Genomic DNA, 18,244 nt, shown 5'->3' on the forward strand with positions numbered 1-18,244 from the left:
CCATAAACCAGTACAACCACTTTGGTTAAAATATTTCAATCACTCCAGGTATGGACTTGTCCCTTCACAGCTGCTCCTCACCCTGGGCACTGCATAGGGCAGGGAAAATTCCTCAAAAAGAAGCAGTCCAGATGCGACCACCCGTTTGGGAGGCCAAGATGTTTTAACATGAGGGGGTTATAAGGCGCTACGAGAGAGATCTGAGGGGGCTCTGAGGGGGCTGTGAGTAGGATACGAGCGCACTGTGAAAGGGAAATCCCTAATAAAACAGGATTAACGCTTTCCACGTCGTTTTTTCCCCCGCTGCGGGGGCCGGACTCCCCTCCCAGGGGTGGGGGGGCGGTTCGGCCCCTCAGAGCCCCCCCCCCCCCCCCGCCCGTCACGGCGGCCGCGCGCCCCGCGGCGCTCACTGCGCAGGCGCAGAGGCGCGAAGGGCCCCCCGCGCATGCGCGCTGAGCGCGCGGCCGGTTGCCGTGGAGACGCGTCGGCCGGGACGGGCCCGGGGCGCCGCCGCCGCTGCCGCCATGAGTTCGGGGCCGGGGCCGGAGCCGGGGCCAGGGCCAGGGATACGGCCGGGGACAGGGACAGAACCCCCGATCGATCTGCCCTTCCTCCCCGGCTGCGGCATCAAGGACCCCACGGTGAGCGCGCCCGCCCACTGTACCCCCGCTGTACTCCCTTCCCACGGGAGGCCCCCAGGATCAAGGTGGGCTGGTGTGGCGGGTGCCCCCCGAAAGGCGGCCTCAGGACGGGCCTCTGCACCTCCCCGCACCCCCTTCAGGTGGTACCTGGTATCCCCTGAAAACACTCTGTGAATCTGGTGCTCCCTCAGACCTTCCTCTAAATCCACGGGAGACTTGAGACCCCTAAACTCGACAATATTCATAGAATCATGGAATGGTTTGGTTTAGAAGACCTTAAAGACCATCCAATTCCACCCCTTGCTATGGGCAGGGCCACCTTCCACTATCCCAGGTTGCTCCAAGCCCTGTCCAGCCTGGCCTTGGACAATTCCAGGGATCCAGGGGCAGCCACAGCTTCTCTGGGCACCCTGTGCCAGGGCCTCTTCACAGCCACAGGGAAGGATTCCTTCCCAGTATCCATCCATCCCTGCCCTCTGGCAGTGGGAAGCCATTGCCCCTTGTCGTGTCCCTCCTTCCCTTGTCCCAAGTCCCTCTCCAGTTTTCCTGGAGTTCCTTTAGGCACCAAAAGGTGTCCCTGGAGCCTTCCCTTCTCCAGGTGAGTACCCCCAGCTCTCCCAGCCTGGCTCCAGAGCAGAGGGGCTCCAGCCCCCAGAGCATCTCCATGGTTTTCGCTCCAACAGGTCCATGCATTTCTTGCATTTTGGGCTCCCAGCCTGGGTGCTGCACTGCAGGTGGGGTTTCACAAGAGCAGAATAGAGACAGTTTCTTCAGGGAGCATGTTACCCCCTGAACCCACACCAAGGGAACCTGCTGTTCCCTCAGATCACCTTGTAATTCCCCCAAGAGGCCTGGTACCTCCTGCATTCACCAAATACCCCTGAGACAACTTGGTGTCCTCTGATCCCATGTCCTGGGAACCTCAAACTCACCAGACTCTGGACATGACCCCTGAAGAACCTGGTGCTCTGTAAGCTCAATTGATGCTCCCCAGCAGATTTAATATCCACTTAACTCTCCTCCAGGGAGTTGGTGTTCCCCAAAGCCACCAAATACCTGCTCGACTCACTGCTGGGGGATCTGAATGCTCTGTACCCACCTGATCCCACCCACAGCAGACTGGTACTTCCATAATTCTTCCAATGTTACTCACAATTGCAGTCTGTTCCCAAGGGACCAAGTATCCCTGAAATAACCTTCAAGGGGACTTGGTACTTTTAATCATCTCCCCAAGGAATCCATTGCATCATGTACCCATTTTATAACCCTGAATTTGTCCCGATAGTTTTGGAGAGAGACATACACACCCCTTCTCCCCCTCATTTGTGAGCCTCATTTGAAATTCCAAAAGCTTTTTCCATAACTGCAGATCTTCTGTCTGCAAACTCACTCCTTTGGGTATTCACTTCCCCTGAATCCATCCAATAATTTCCCTACAGTTCAAAAGATACCCCAAGGGAAATCCCCAGACTCGCTTTATGATCCTGAAACCTGATTCCCTCAGAAAAACTGAAACCATCTGAGTTTTCCCAAAGCAAAGTCTTCTCAACTGATACTGATATTGTCCTGAACTAAGTTCCTTAAATGAAGATAGATATACCCAGGAGAACCAATATTGATCAGACCTTGAATATTCCTCCCCTAGGAATTAAGAATCTTACCAATGTACTTATTTTCTGGACATAATTTATCTATTACATAGATACACCTTGAAGTCACCAGTCTCATTGGCAATCAACACCTTCATGATACCACTTCCTCCAAAGCTCTGATACTTCCGAAACTGTTCTCCTGGTGATGCCTGGAGAACTGAATCCTTGCCAGTCCAGGTCTGGAATTTGATAACCTGATGAGAGCACTGGTATCCCACCACAGAACTGGTGCCATCACAGCTTCCAGGTTCATCCCCAGGAAATGACACACTCTCAGCTGCTCCCAGGTTCCCTGGAAGAAGCAGTCTCATCCTCATCCTCCTCATCCTCTGCAACTGATACCTGAATGAGGAAGCAACCTCTCCTTTTCCTTTCCATCCAGTGGTCCAGGCCCTAAGGACTTGATAACCCAAAATCCTTCCAATGTCCTGTTGAAGAAGTGATGTCACAGAGAACTGATGTTTCCATTTATTTCTCTGATATACTAAAAAAATCCCCAAAAAAGCCAAAAAGGGGGTTGTTGCATGCCTGGTTTGGTATGTAAATTCCTCACCAGGAATTTACAGCCTCCCTGGAGAGCATCTTTAACAGAAAACATTCCTGGCTGCATTCAGCTTTGTATATGAAAATTATTTGTCACAGAATCATGGAATGGTTTGGGTTGGAAGGGACTATTAAAGATAATCTTGTTCCAGCCCTCTGCTATGGGCAGGGACACCTTCCACAGACCAGGTCACTCCAAGCCCATCCAACCTGGACTAAAATCAGTGACAACTGAGTTCTCCAGTAGTAAATAGAGTAAATTACTCATAACAAATAATTATCCAGTAATAAAGGTTATCTCAGAGTTATTATCTGATAATAATATTTCCTTCAAATAATTTATAACATCTTGGAAATCTGCAATTTTCCAGTCTATAAAACTGGCATCACAATAGTTGGTTTCCAAGTGAATGCTGAGAAGTTCTGGAGGAAACCTCTGTGTTCAAGTAAAGTGCTGTTACTGCTTAGTGCTCACGGGACAGGGAAGCAGACACTGGGAGAGGGAATGGTGTTTGTATGAAGTGTTACAGATTTGGCAAAAAGAAGGACTTAATTCAGTGGAATTTCTTTACATAAACACTGGCAGCAACTGAGATTAGGAGTTTACATTCTGGGCTTTCCCTTTTAAATTTGCGTTAGTCACCTGATCCTGGGAGATGTTTTCTGGCATCCAGGCTCACTTTGGGAGAGCTTATCCACTCAGGAGCCTTATGAACCAATGAGGTGCTTTCTTTAGGTGAATTTAGGCTCTTAAAAGCCTGTATACCTCTTAACAAACACTGATATTGCTCAAATTGAAGACAAACTTCCTGGTTTTCCTTGAATGTTTTTTCCCAAAGTTTTCCCTTGGTGTTTATTTGACAGAAGGAAGTAGCAGTTCTGTGGCAGTTTATAAGATGTTCTGCTAAAATGTCTTCAGACAAATCTTGTTTTCACCTGTTTTCCTCACTGCTCTCTCCATTGCAAGATCTATAGTAGCAGTTTAAAGAAAAAACAGGGAATTATGTGGAATTCAAGTGGGGCCTTGAAGGTATAAATAAGATTAAAGGCTTAACCATGAGGGGTGAGGGAGGGGGTGGAGAAGAAGCAGTTTGCATGCCTGAGGTTGGACTGACTGCAAGCCTGGGGCTGGAAAAGGAGCTGGAGCTTGTTCTCTCAGCACTAGAAATGCTTACAACCCTGTTTTATTTGGCAAAAGTCAAGAGGTTTTATTATCATAATTTCCCCTGCTTCCTCTGGAGCTTTGAGTGTTGAGAGCCCAGTGGGACCAGGCAGTCTCTTGGGGTGCAGGTGAGGTACCACGTGGGGTAGAGTGCAGCAAGTGCAGTGGTTTGATGTCACTCCGGTCTGACCCTGCTCTTCAGTGGTGAGGAACAAGACTGGCTGACAGAGATGCACAGCTCTGACTGAATGCAGCCCTGGGAGAAGGACTGGGGCTGCTGATGGATGAGTGGCTGGGACCCAGGAACCCCCATCATGTGCTGGGCTGATCTTCCCGTGTGGGCAGCAGGGGAGGGGGCGATTCTGCCCCTCTGCCCTGCTCAGGTTGGATCCCCATCTGCAGAGCTGCCTCCAGCCCTGGGGTCCTCAGCATAAATAGGACATGGAGCTGCTGGAGCAACTCCAGAGGAGGCCATGGAGATGTTCCAAGGGCTGGAGCCCCTCTGCTCTGGAGCCAGGCTGGGAGAGCTGGGGGTGCTCACCTGAAGAAGAGAGGGATCCAGGGAGACCTCAGAGCCCCTTCCAGTGCCTAAAGGGGCTTCATGAAAGATGGGATAAACTTCTTAGCAGGGCCTGTAGCAGCAGGACAAGGAATGATGGTTTTAAACTCAAAGAGGCTTAATTGAGATTACATACAAGGAAGAAGTTTTTTACAAAGAGGATGGTGAGGCCTGGCACAGGATGCCCAGAGATGCTGTGGCTGTCCCTGGATCCTTGGTAGTGTCCAAGTCCAGGTTGGACAGGGCTTGGAGCAACCTGGGATAGTGGAAGGGTTGGACAGGGCTGGGAGCAACCAGGGCAGGGGGTGGAACTGGATAATCTTTAATGTCCTTTCCAACCCAAACTGTTCTATGAGTCTATGACTATATAGAGATTAAAACAACTAATGTGCTTTTGTACACTTCATAATTGCAGTTCTGTGGGCATGACATGCCTTATTTAACCCAGCAAAGAAAATCCTGTGTCATGTCCAGGGGAGGGTTAAAAAAGTAAATAACCATGGAATACACAAAGGGTGCACAACAGTGAAGGGAGCACCACAAGGCAGTAACTGAGGTCCCATGGTGCTCTGTACTGCTGACAAATAGGGTAGGGAACAAAGAGTTGGTGAGATAAACACCAGGGCAGATAAAGTGCTGACACACTGTTCTAGGCACTGTATATCGTGGCAGTCAGGAAATTCAGTGATTTAAGTTCTTCCGGAGTCTGTGGCGGGTGCAAGGATCTGAGCTCACTCTTGTGCTTTGTGCATCCATCACTCTCTGTTTTTTCCACTTTCCTGATCTAAGTACAAAATCTGACTAAATAACTGCTGCAGTAGTTTATAATAAAATGCTGTGGATGTGTGTGGGGGGAGACATTCTTGATATTGTACTCTCTTACTGAGTTTTTTTGTGCTTCCAGTAGCTGTGTCTGCTAAATTCATGCAGTATTTTGATAGCTGGATTTCCTTCCAACAGAGAACATCTTTTCATCGGCCCCAGACACTGGACTTCAAAAATGGATATGCCTTTTCCCGGCTGCCAAGAGAGGGGGTTGGTGGGGAGACACTCTTTGCAAATCAGCTCTCTCAAGATGAATTAGATGATTTATGCACCAAGGGATCCACACTGACCTATGGGCAAGTCAAGAGGCCTGCACCTTCCCGGTTCACTCCAGCATTCGTGGCTTATGACAAAAAGGTATAAAGAAGCTGATTCCAGGAATATCACTGGCCAAATTCGGAGACATAAACAGTCAGCTCCAGGGTTCACGGGACTGCGTACAGCAGTTTTCAGATGCCAGAGCCCTTAGTCAGAGACAGCTGAATCCCAGACTGAAAGAGGCTTTCTTTGCTCGGGAGGAGGATTATAATACGTAAACGATGTAAGACATTCCCTGCAAGTTACACTCGAGCATTTCCAGCAGATGTTGGAAAAGAGGTTTGATTAGCTCTGGAAAGTTCCAGTTTATAAGCATTGCTCTGTAAGCCACAACCTGGAGTTTTGTGTTTCCAAAACTATATTGAGGTTGTAATTGAGCTTTAACTGGAAAAGTCAGTCTGCAGTGGGAACCCTGTTTGACCCTGGTCTATCTATTCATGCTTGTGTTGGTCACCACAGCATGTCACAACCTGAGCTGCTCCATTAGCACCTCCCACATTACATCTTGGTGATCATATCAGACTGGGTGGTGGCTCTGTGTCTGCTCAGAGCAGTCCTGAGCTGACCCTTGGTTTTCAGTGTGCCAGTGGCCCAAGCTGCAGCCCGGAGCCGTGGATGGAGCAGCAGCTGCAGTGGGAGCTGCAGGGCTCTGGAGCTCAGCACGTGCAGGCTGCACACGCTGCCAGCGCTGCCAAAGCAGTGTGCAGCCAGCCAGCCCTCAGCCCGGCTCTGACACAGGCTGGGGAACAGATGTGCTCTGTTAATTGCTGAGGCTGTTCCTTCAGAGTAATGTAGATGTTGCTGTTTAATCTGTCAGATCCTTCTCTGCCCCTTCCTTCAAGCTACTGGAGCAGCAGGAGCCCCAGTGCTGCTGGGGATGTCACAATCCCTTTTGGGGCACTTTGCTGACTGATAGGAATTTACTGCTTTATAATCTCTTAATTATCCAGGCCTCTGGGCTGGTGTAGGCTGGGTATGCAAGGCCTGATTGGCCACCTGCACCTTCTTAGGAGCTTTGAATGATCTGAATATTTCTGCCAAGCAGAGGGACTGGCTGATTAGTTTCCTTGTTTCCCCAGCACAAATCAGTTTTTGCTGTCAGTGCTGAATAGATGTGACTTCAGATCATGGAAAGGGACCTTAAAGATTATCTTGTTCCAGCCTCCCTGCCATGGGTAGGGACACCTTCCACTAGACCAGGTTACTCAGTCCCCCCTCCAGCCTGGCCTTAAAATGATGACCCCTTCCAGATTTTAAAATCCTCAGATGTGGTTGAACTCTACTAAAATCTGTGGATAACTTCCCTAAATCAGGGCTGTAAAGCTGACAAGTAAAGAGCCATGTGTGTCAGTAAAGTAGATTACTGTCAGCAGCCAAGCACCTGGCAGTAGGTGAAGCAGCAGGTGATCAACAAGTAGGGAAAAGGCTGGATTTATACACTTGTCTCAGGCACACCAAATTTGCAAAAGGCACATATTGATAAAAGCCTTCCTGGTGCCTTTGCTGTCACCCACAGATTAGGCCACAGCTGTCTTTAAAGATTTTTAGAATCTGATCTAGTAATTTTACACCACCAAAGCAAATTGCAAATAAATTATTGGCCTCAATCGACTAACCACGGTGTTCAAATGGTTTGTTTCTCTCTCCCTTTGCTATATTGTCCCTTTGGGCAGGTTTTGAAGTTCGATGCCTACTTCATGGAGGAAGTGCCTATCTCTGCAGATGAACACTACCGGATCCGCCAAGTGGGGCTCTACTACTACCTGGAAGATGACAGCATGTGTATCATTGAGCCTAAGGTGAAGAACTCAGGTCTGCTTCAGGGCAAACTCATGAGACGCCACCGGGTGCCCAAGAATGAGCACGGGGATTATTACCACTGGAAGGATCTGAACCTGGGCATCGACCTCCCCATGTACGGCCGGACCTACCGCCTCGTCAACTGCGACTCCTTCACCAAGGTGTGTTGTAGGGAGGACATTGACAGAAAGACTCCTGGGAATTGCAGGGTTTTAATTACCTGTTAGAGTCCAGCAGTTTGCAACTGTAGTTTTTGTGATATGGGTGCTCACAGTGTTTCATTTTGCTTTTTGTGTAGATTTCTTTTTTTCAGGGGTGTTCAGGGTATGACGTCTGCTGAGAGCAAGTTAACTGCTCAGTATTTTTGCCCCAGGACTGCTGGTAGTCCATCCTTTGTCCTCAGGACTTCTCTTTACAGGACAAATTCTAAGTTTATGTCTGGGCAGTTTAACTGTTTGGAGCCCAGATGAAACACTGTGCATACATGCGAGGGAAATTAATGATTCTGACTCTTTTCTGATTTAATATTCCTCTGTTAGGAACAGTGGAAGGCAATACAAGCAGTAACTCTGCACACATCCACAGCCAAGCCATGATCCATGGTTGAGAATCATGGTATGAACTGACCTTTCTTAGAAAGCTTATTCATTGTCTGCTTTTCTATTTCTGGCTATTTCTGTGCCAGTAAATGAGATAATAATGATCCAATAGCAAGAATTAAGAATTACCAGAATTACCAGTGTGCTGCTATCCTGCTAGATTGTCCCCAGTCAAATCTCAGCCCTGGTCAGCTACTGTTCTTCCAGGCCAGGAGTTAGACTGCTCCAGAGACCATTCCCAATAGGTGAGTTACATGCAGTCAACCTGTCCTGGAGGCTGGGAGTTTAGGCTTTTCCTTGTCAGTTGGCCTCAGTGCCCAGGAATGTTCCCAAGCATGTGTAATATATTGGTATAAATGTGGCTGTGGAGCCAGCTCTGCTGGAGCTGTTCAAGTCAGTCCACATCAAATGAAGAGCTGGTCCTCATGTTAATATTGATGGAAAACATGGAATGAGCTAGGTGGGTCTACATCTCCAGGCCAATAGTGTATTTATCATTTACTGGCATCTTCCAAACCAGAAAATAGTGAGTCTGAAAGTATCAACCTGCCTTGTGAGTCTCCAGGGGGATCTCATATTCCTGTGGGAGATGTTTGCATAGGTGCTTCCTGGGCTGAATATTTTCATGGAGCAAAAAGGGAACAAGTCTCTTGACTTCAGAGGTTGTTTTGGGTGACTGATGCAAGTCCACAGGTAACACCCTGGATTTTGTTCATGGTCCAAGGTAAGCAAAACATCCCTTTATAAACAAGCAGATTGCACTCTTTCTGTGGGAAAAGTACTCCTGAAAGATGGAATAAAGCTGCCACTGACACATATCCTCATGTCTGAAGGGTCTTGACGTGCCTAGTGTGGGTGACACTAGCTTCTGTTTGACACAACCCTAGGTACTTCCAAATTCAGGCTGACTACATCTGTGTTTATACAGCAATTTAATCTTTTTCATTTACATAGAAGAGACCAACTGACAGTTATCTTCCATTTAGAGCCCTAAGGGCAGAGAAAACTGTGCTCAAGTGAAATCTGAGTTAGGATGTTCAGGACAGGACTGCTCTGATTAATTAAAGGGTAAGCAAAGATAAGAAGCAGCTTAAATAAATGTATTTGTCATCTGTTGTATTTTGCTGTTGCTGTAGAATTCTCTGTGAGGAGTGAACTTGTAGAATTCTGACCTCACTCATCCCAGTCCACCTGTAACCTCTAGTCACCTCTTACCTTCAGAACTCCTGGCAGCACTAACACCTCAGATGACCTTCCTAGGTGTTCCTGGAGAGCCAAGGAATTTTAGTGAACCCTCCAGAGGAGCTGGTTTCAGATCCTTACATAGAACAGCGTCGGACGCCTGTGCAAAAGCCCATCGTGCCCACAGGTCCTGACCCCTTCAGGCAGTTTCTGACCTATGACACAAAGGTAAGAGGGCTAGGGATTACCCAAATTATTGTATAATTACCCACATCACACCAGTGAGGCACCTCCAGTCCTGTGTCCTGGTCTGGGCCCTTCACTCAGGAAAGATATTGAGGGTATGGAGTGTGTCTAGGGGAGGGGCTGGAGCACCAGGAGAGGCTGAGGGAGCTGGGAAAGGGGCTCAGCCTGGAGAAAAGGAGGCTCAGGGGGGCCCTTCTGGCTCTGCACAACTCCCTGACAGGAGGGGACAACCAGGTAGGGATCAGTATCTTCTTCCAGGCGACCAGAGACATAACAAGAAATGGCCTCAAGTAGAAGAAGGGGAGGTTTAGGTTAAATTAAGAATTTCTTCACATAAAGGGTGATTAAATATTGAAGCAGGCTGCCCAGGGAGGTGGTAAAGTCTCCATCCCTGGAGGTGTCCAAGGAATGCCTGGATGTGGCACTCAGTGCCCTGGGCTAACAAGGTGGGGTCAGTCAGAGCTTGGACTCAACGATCTTCCATCCTAAAAGATTCTGTGATTACAGTGAATATGTGCTATTGAAACCCAGGTCTTGTGAGTTTTTGCAACCTCACTCATTCTAAATTGTCTCAGTCTGCTGAACAGACTCCAGATTTGCTCCTTTCTTGGCTCTAGTGAGATACAAAACTTTTTATGTTTTTTTCTGGGCTTTGTGCCTTGTAAACAATTCCTCTTTGGATTGCAGAGCCTGTGCTCAATATCATCCATTACTCTCTTGCTTTCTGTTGGGATGAGATAAGCCACCTGCCTCTGGAATTTAGCAGCCAGATGCAGTTCTATTAGGAATGGTCTTGCTGCATCCACTCCCCTCCTCCCCCAAAATACTGATGCCAGGTGCCAGAGCAGACAATTTCAGATAAACACAAATGCCCCTTGCTCTGACTAAATTTCCCCTGTGTCTCTCCTGTCTCTTCAGGAGCTGAACCTTAGGGAACTCTTGAGCATCTCAGTGTGATGAGTTTGATTTCTGTGGCACCAAAAGATGATTCTGATCCATGTTTGTCTGGTTTTTTTCTTCCACACAGGTGCTTCGCTTCTATGCCATATGGGATGACACCAACTGTGCCTTTGGTGATCACCATCCCTGCATCATCCATTACTTCTTGGCAGATGACACAGTGGAGGTTCGGGAAGTCCACAAGAAAAATGATGGGAGAGATCCATTCCCGGTACTCATGAGACGCCAACGCTTGCCCAAAATCTTTGGGGACAAGAACAGTAAGTTTCGATTGGTACATCCATCTGTGCTAAGGTGTTATTATTTCATGGTCAAAAAAATGTTCTTCAAATGGTCACTAAATTCTTTATCTTTTGGGAAACCATGGCAGGACAGCAGTGCCAACGTCTCCCTGTCGTTATTTATACACCTTGCTTTTATATCCCTTTTCACTAGGAAATGTTAGCATCTCCTTGATTAATGTATTTTTCCTTCTGCTCTCTTGTCCTTAGAGAACTTCCCAAGCTGTGTGCTGGAGATCACTGACCACGAGGTACAAGAGTGGTACTCACCCAAAGATTTTGCTATTGGCAAAACTGTCACCCTCCTTGGACGCACCTTCTTAATCTACGATTGTGACAAGTTCACCCGGGACTTCTATCGTGAAAAATACGGCATCACAGACTTCCAGCCAGTGGATGTAAATAAGAAACCACTTGAAAAAGCTCCCCAGGTACTGCAAACAATTTCTCAAAAGAAGGGAGGAAAGGAAGTAGTTGGTGTGAGCTCTTATAGTAAAGTGGAAGTTCAGCTTAGTAAGAACCTGTAGAAAACAAGTTTAAAGAAAAAAATCAAGTAACTTGAAAAAGACAAGGCAAGGATTGTCATAACTGATATAAAAATGAAAGCCTGGCTGCTGAACTCTCCCTCACTCTCCAAAACAGTGTTGCCAAGTCCAAACTGCCTACTGGGAATGGTCACAGCCTTTGTTACCTCCCAGATTGAGCCCAGAAATGGTTTGGGGTTGTGGTTTAGATCACAGACATGATGGGGATTAGGTTGTCAGTGTAACCATTTGATGGCTGGGTTCCTGTGCATTGGAAGGTTTAGCTGGAACTAGATGATTTTAAGGTCCTTTTCAACCCCCAAACCATTCTATGGTTCCTTAATATAGCCACAACCCCTTAATTCAGAGAAATTACCCAGCTTTCTGAGTTTCAGACTTCTTTAATCCTCTTTTATTTTCATTAAATACAACACACAGCCAGGCTGGTATCATCCATCTCTACTGGACAGGATATCACAGCTCTTGCTACTTGGTGGCAGAATATTTCCTTCCAAATCTGATGGGCTCTGCTAAGTCCTGTAAACTTTGTCTTGTTCTTAGCTGCAGCTATTTATGGTTGATATCTCCTCTGGATACAGGTAATTCCTCCCTACAATGGTTTTGGCATCCCTGAAGACTCTCTCCAGAACTGCCTTAGTCTGTTTCCAAAGCCTCCACGGAAAGATATCATTAAGATGCTGGAGAATAATCTCAAGGTCCTGCGGTACCAGGTGGCCCTGGTAAGTGTTTTCCTTGGTGGAATAGTGCCAGGAGGATGGGAGGAGCAGACAAGGCTGTTGGCAAACTCTCCTTTGTGCCAGTGGGAAAAGGGAGCTCCCCCAGCCAACACGGGTGTCCCTGGGGGGATGCCACGGGACTATTGTGTGCTTGCTGTGACAATTGGCAGCTCGCAAAACTAAAAAAAAAAAATAAAACTAAAAAAAAAATACTAGAAAGTAGAAACCAGACCTGCTACAAACCCACAGCCATTTATGGAAAAACTCCCCCTGCCACTGCTACGTGACAGATGGCCCTGGCTGAAACAGCCTCCACTGGGCAATGTGCCTGTGCCTGCCTGCCACCACCGCCACCAGCCAGTGCTTGATGCCTCTGCTGCTGGCTCCAGCCCCTGTCCTTCTCCAGGCCAGTCCTGGATGCAGCAAGGAGCTGTCCTAGCAGAGCAGCCAAGTGCCTGGAAATTCCATGAGAATGGTGTTTTCCACCCAGAACAGCACCCAGGCCCTGGCCTTTGTGCCAGTTTTACAGCTGGTTTATGCAAGGAGCCTCTGGCACATCCAGCAGCAGCAATGGCATTTCCTGGGCTGCCTTGTGCCTGCCCTCTCCAAATACTCGGGGTGGATAAGGGCTGGTTTCTTTTCTCTGTAGTGCAGGAGTTCCCTAAAGGTCACAGCTGAGGAGTTAAGATCCACTTAGCTTTAAACTAAGCACGTAAATCCACTGGTGTGTCAGGGCAGTGACTTCCTGTGACTAAGGGCTGAAGCAGCACCAGCCTCTCTCAGGCACTCAGCATAATGAAAAGTGTCATTTAAATCTTAATTTTACAGTCTCTCTGGGATGAATCATTCCATATAGGATATTCCTTTCTCTTGGATTACTCAAGCTGTGGAAACACTGAATATACATGGTAATTTCAGCCCAGATTCTACTTCAGTCTCTTCAGTAAAGCAAGTAACCTTTGAAATTCAGCTCCTAAATGCTGTCTAGTGCTTTGTTATGCTTATGTCAGCACATCAAGTGCTTTGTTTAGTCAGCTATAAAAAAAGCTCTGGACTTATGAGTGGGTTACTAGGTACTCCTAAGCACCCTAGGCAAGGAAAACCTGTTTCAAATGCTGTGTTCCAAACCTGCTACCTTTGCTCTAGGAATCACCAGTGCCTGAGGACAAAAATCGTCGATTCATCCTCTCTTATTTCCTCTCCGATGACACAATCAGCATCTATGAACCCCCAGTCAAAAACTCTGGCATCCCTGGAGGCAAATACTTAAAAAGGACCAAAGTTACCAAGCCAGGGTCTACTCCAGAGAATCCCATATACTATGAGGCTTCTGATTTCACCATCGGTTCTACAATTGAAGGTAAAATGCAGCCTGGATTTATAATACCCTGCTCTGATATGTCATTTATTGCATGGACAGTGCATATCCCTTCCTTCACCTGAAAGATCTGCTGATTCTGGGTCTCCTCACATTTGAGTTTCCAGATCAGCAACTGGTGTACATTGATACAATTTTGTTAGTGTCAATGTTTGAACCTTGCGATCAGTGAAATTATTCTGACTTCAAGAAGTGAAACAAGTAGCAGAGCTGGCTCAAAGCTGAGTCCAGCCACAGGAGAGGAATCCTGCTCCCTCCTGGACAAAGAAACGACTTTAACCTATGCTAAAACATAGGTAACACTACCTCTTTAATGCTTCTTCCCCAGTGTTTGGCCACAGGTTTATTATCACAGATGCTGATGAATATGTGCTTAATTATTTGGAGAGAAATGCAGAGAGTTTCCCTGCAGCAACAGTGCAATCCATAAGGGATCATTTCCTCCCACGGAAGGTGGTAGTGGAGACTGCCAGCAGGTAGGCTACAGAGAATGGGGTGCTGTGGCTAAATAAGACTAAGATTGACAGCTAAGAGCATTTTCAGCTGCCTCCCTGGGCTCCAGCCTCCTGCTCTGCTGGTGGTTCAGCTCCAAAAGGCTGTGTTTGAGCAGATTCAGAGGGTATGAAGTCCTTACATTAAAATGTTGTGGCTGCTGCTGGCCCCAAAACCTCCTGGGACAGCTCTGGCTCAGCAGCAGAGACAGAGAAGTGGTCACAGCACCAAGCCTGAGTTCAAAAAGTGTTTGGACTTCCAGCCAAAATCACAGAATCACAAAATGGCTTGGGTTGGAAGGACCTTAAAGATCAGCTCAGTCCAACCCCTGCCATGGGCAGGGACACCTTCCACTATCCCAGCTTGCTCCAAGCACTGTCCAACCTGATCTTAAACACTTCCAGGGATGGGGGACACATCTTTTCCCAAAAGGCATCAGTTCACTTCAACAGATGCTGCAGACTTGAGCTGTTTGATGGCTGTAGGCTCAGCAGGTGGTGGAGGGGGAAGTCTTTTTTAGGGCACTTATTCCTTCTTTGCTTATCAGCCAGCCCATCAGAGCTTAGACCTCATCCTCCCTCTAGTTGTCTGGATGCAGTTTGTGTGACCCAGTAACAACCCTGTTACCTCAGAACATGGTTTGGAGGCAGTTATGTTGTGGTTCTGGTGGAAACTTGAGTTTCCCACAGTTTCTGACACTGTGGAGCACACAAGGAAATGCTCCTTTTTCACTCATGTGTCACAGCAAGGCTGCCAAAATGAGTTTTTGAATGAAATCTTTTTATTCTTTTCTTTTGTAGTGGCATCTCCAAGAAGGACCTGGATGATTTAATTGTGGAGGTTCAGAAAGAACTGAAGCTCCAAGCACCCTTCAACACCAAGCAGTTTCATGAGGCATTTCATCATTTTGACAGAGAGGGCTCTGGCTTCCTGGATAAAGCAAGATTTTTAAACATTTGTGACAGGTTCAACGTGCCAACCAGCACCATTCTTCTTAAAAAGGTTAGATGGAAGGGGTGATGAGGATGTGGAATTCCCCTCCTATGGCTCTTCCAAAAGATCCCTTCTAAAAACCAACCCTAACCTTCTGCTTTAGCCTTCAAAGGAGAACAAATACAAAAAAAGGGCAGGAGAGTCCCAGTTTAGAAAAACTTCTGAGCTGTTGGACTGATCCTGTGTCTTAGAGGAGATAATAATTGCTGTCCTCTAAGGAAAGGGGAAAATAAGTTACCCAGGTTGCCCCCCATGTTTGGCTGCACTGTAATGTGTGAAAATTTCTGCTGGTTCAGGTCTTGGATGAGTAGAAGAGGTTGTGTATCGTGATAGAGATCAGGAATCATGATCATGATAGAGATCAGGGACAGGCTCCTGCAGAGCTTGGAGTGTCTGTGATGGCTCAAGCACAGCTGGGAGTGAGTAGAGGTGACACTGAGGTGTCAAGGAATGTGCCTTAGGAAGGCTTAGAGACATTCTGGATTTAACAGCAACTGAACTGAAGGTCTAAGAACTAAGTATTTTCCAAAATTATTATTATTATTATTATTATTATTATTATTATTATTATTATTATTATTATATTTAAGAATCATAATGCCCTGGTTAATACTTGCTGGGCAGTATGAGCAACAAACAGCACAGGGAGATCACAGTCTGCAAAGCTGTGAGCTTTAGAAAATGTGAAAAAAGGAAATGTGAGGCAAACTGAGGGAAAAATTCCTGCAGTGAGGATGGAGGAGGATCCCTTCAGGAATGTGACTAGCAAGGACGTTTCCTCAGCATCATGTGATTGACATGTTGATTAGTGGCCAATAGAGGGGGACTCTGACTTTAGAGAAATCTAGAAAGCAGCGGGAGTTATTTCCTCTGCTAAAATAAATACTTTTCCAGAGCAGGCAGCTGTGAGCCTCACAGCCATGGTTAGAAAGGTGCATGGGCAGGGGATTTGTCTCTGGATGTGGGATGAATAAAGGCCCTGACAAGCACCCAGGGCTTTGCTGTACCAGAGCTCATCAGAGCTCACCCTGCCCAGAGGAATTTACAGGGTGGTGATAATCCCTGCTCCACTCTGAGAGTAGCAGAGAAGTGCCATTCCTAAAATTATGTGGGGAACCTGTGACAATTGAAGCTAAACTCCCACATCTGAGACCCAGTCTAGGACTGTGCACTAAAAACATCCATCTCCTCTCTTGAAATCTTAATCCCAGTGTTCCCAGAGCCCTGGGAAGCATGGCAGGGGTATAAATTAAATATATGGCAGGGAGTTCACTGCCTGGAGAGGGGCACAGCTGTCAGTCACAGAAATGAAGCCCAGAGAATCTGTCTCCAGGCGACAAGGGGAAGAAGAATCCTTTCAAGGAATTGTGATATTAGACCTTTTCCATCTCACTGGGTGTCAGAAGGAGATTAGTTATGCAATTAAAGAAACAAAAGCCTTCTTTCTTCCCCTGAAGCACACAAAGGCTGTGGCTCTGTAACACAATGCAGGGTCAGGCACGGACACCAGAACTGGCTCATTAGTGGGGCTGTCACTGAGCTCAATTATCTGTGTCTCCCCTTTATGCCATGTGCACATACCAAAGTGACACCAGAGAACAGTGACTGTTCACATACACTGCCTCCACCCCACTTTTGGCAGGGATTTCTGCAAGATTTCCTGTGGCCCATCCATGCTTTGTATTTTTGTGGCTCTGTTGTCACTCTGGTGAGGCCCAGAAGGAAATCAGGATTAAACTCAAACACTTTAACTCTCCTCCTTGCATAGATTAGTGTCACCTATAGGCATTCAAGGTTGGACTTGAACCTTTAGATCATCAAGTCCAGCCTTTAGATCATTGAGTTCAATCCTTAAATGGTTGGACTCAATGATCTTGTAGGTCTTCTCAATCCTTAATGGTTCTATGATTCCAAATTTACCTGTGACTCAGGACTACCAGGATGGGGAAATCCACATGGGGGAATAACATCTGCTCTGTCACACAAGGAGAACTCTGGGCACGTTTCCATAAAAACAACACCAATTTTGCAGCTTTTTCCAATTCTTTACGGTGTTTGCTGTGTTTTTGTCCCCACAGCTGATTGACTGCTGTTCCTGTGATGAAGACAAGGTAAACTACCGTGAATTCCTTCTAGCCTTCCCTAGTGATCTCTTCCCAGAAGCTGAAGGACAGGACCAGCAATTGAATTCTCAGCTAACTTGAAGATATTTTACTTCAAAAGGATGTTCTGTTTTTCACCCTTGCTTCATTCTCTCCCTTCCCTTTCACAGACACAGCTGATTGCACCCTCATGTTAACTTTTTTTCCTTCCTAACCTCTCCCTGCCCTTTTAGCCACCCCCAAACTCAACCTCACAACTGCTGGATGTTGAAATGAAACTTATAGGAGGAAAAAAAAAAAAATCTGAGAACCAAAATCAGGTTCTTCTGTTGTTTTCTCAACCTTTTAGTGCAGCACTTTAAAGCTCTCTGGAGACTGGAGTGAAAACCACTTCAGGTTTCTCTCAGAATAGCCTTTCACCTTCAAGTAGTGAAGACTGCCACTTTGTTATTAAAATTGCAATAAAACTGTAGTTGCTATGAAAGTGTTAAAAACTCTTTATTTATATAGAATGTCTGGAATACCTAAGGATTAAAATAAGGGTGGGGGAAAACCCACAAATTGTGATTCTGGGTCTACTCAAAATGGGGTGATGGTGGTGAGTTCAGTTGTCTGGAGGTAACAGGGGTCTGGACACAAATCTGCTGACAGCACCTCTGCATTTTTTAACAAGAAATTGGGAAAATGTTTTTAGGATTGATCCCATCTAAACCCACCTTATCCACCTGTCATCTCAGCAGACAGGTCTCCAAGGAAAAGGGAACACGGGCAGTTGGCATAGCAATAGAGCTGTGACACTCGTGCTCCTCTTAAGAGTCACATTACTCATCTCCTGTGAAGGTAACGTGGCAGGAGCCTTCTCAGCCCAAGTGACACCTGCCAGGTGTTGCCATGGAGCACAGAGGAAAGGCAGCTGTCATGCACAGAGAACAAAGCTCTTTGGAACAAAATGCTGCTTTATATCAGCTTTTGTGTCGTGGATTCCCACTTCTCCTCTGACAGCTGAGAGTCTCCACGTGACAGCTCCCTCCTGTCTCTCCTTGTTTGGAAAGGTCACTGCTCTTCTCTTCTGGGCCATTCTGTGCTGCTGCTCACCCTGACCAAGGATCATTCCAGGGATCTCTGGTCCACCTCAGATTTCAAGAGACCAAAAATTTACAGATGAAAATACTTGAGCTGTAGAAAGTCAGAAAATATTTTCTGCACAGGCTACGAAACCGTAACCTAACCCTCAGCCAAGTGACGTCGTG

The 18,244-nt window shown here is 46.8% G+C and overlaps 1 protein-coding gene across 1 annotated transcript; it reads left to right on the forward strand.

Annotated features, from left to right (window-relative positions):
* The first annotated feature begins 510 nt into the window (after positions 1–510).
* EFHC1 (EF-hand domain containing 1) lies at positions 511–17,276 on the forward strand. The gene is made up of 11 exons (XM_005528782.2): positions 511–641; positions 5,518–5,739; positions 7,374–7,661; positions 9,360–9,509; positions 10,555–10,747; positions 10,979–11,199; positions 11,892–12,032; positions 13,176–13,389; positions 13,736–13,883; positions 14,700–14,901; positions 16,971–17,276. The coding sequence occupies exons 1-11, from the start codon at positions 525–527 to the stop codon at positions 17,094–17,096; spliced, it is 2,022 nt and encodes a 673-aa protein (XP_005528839.1). The 5' UTR covers positions 511–524; the 3' UTR covers positions 17,097–17,276.
* The last annotated feature ends 968 nt before the right edge of the window (positions 17,277–18,244 follow it).

Source organism: Pseudopodoces humilis, chromosome 3 (assembly GCF_049639895.1).
Source record: "Pseudopodoces humilis isolate 2021_Gansu_Grassland_sample_001 chromosome 3, ASM4963989v1, whole genome shotgun sequence".
Classification (NCBI taxonomy): domain Eukaryota; kingdom Metazoa; phylum Chordata; class Aves; order Passeriformes; family Paridae; genus Pseudopodoces; species Pseudopodoces humilis.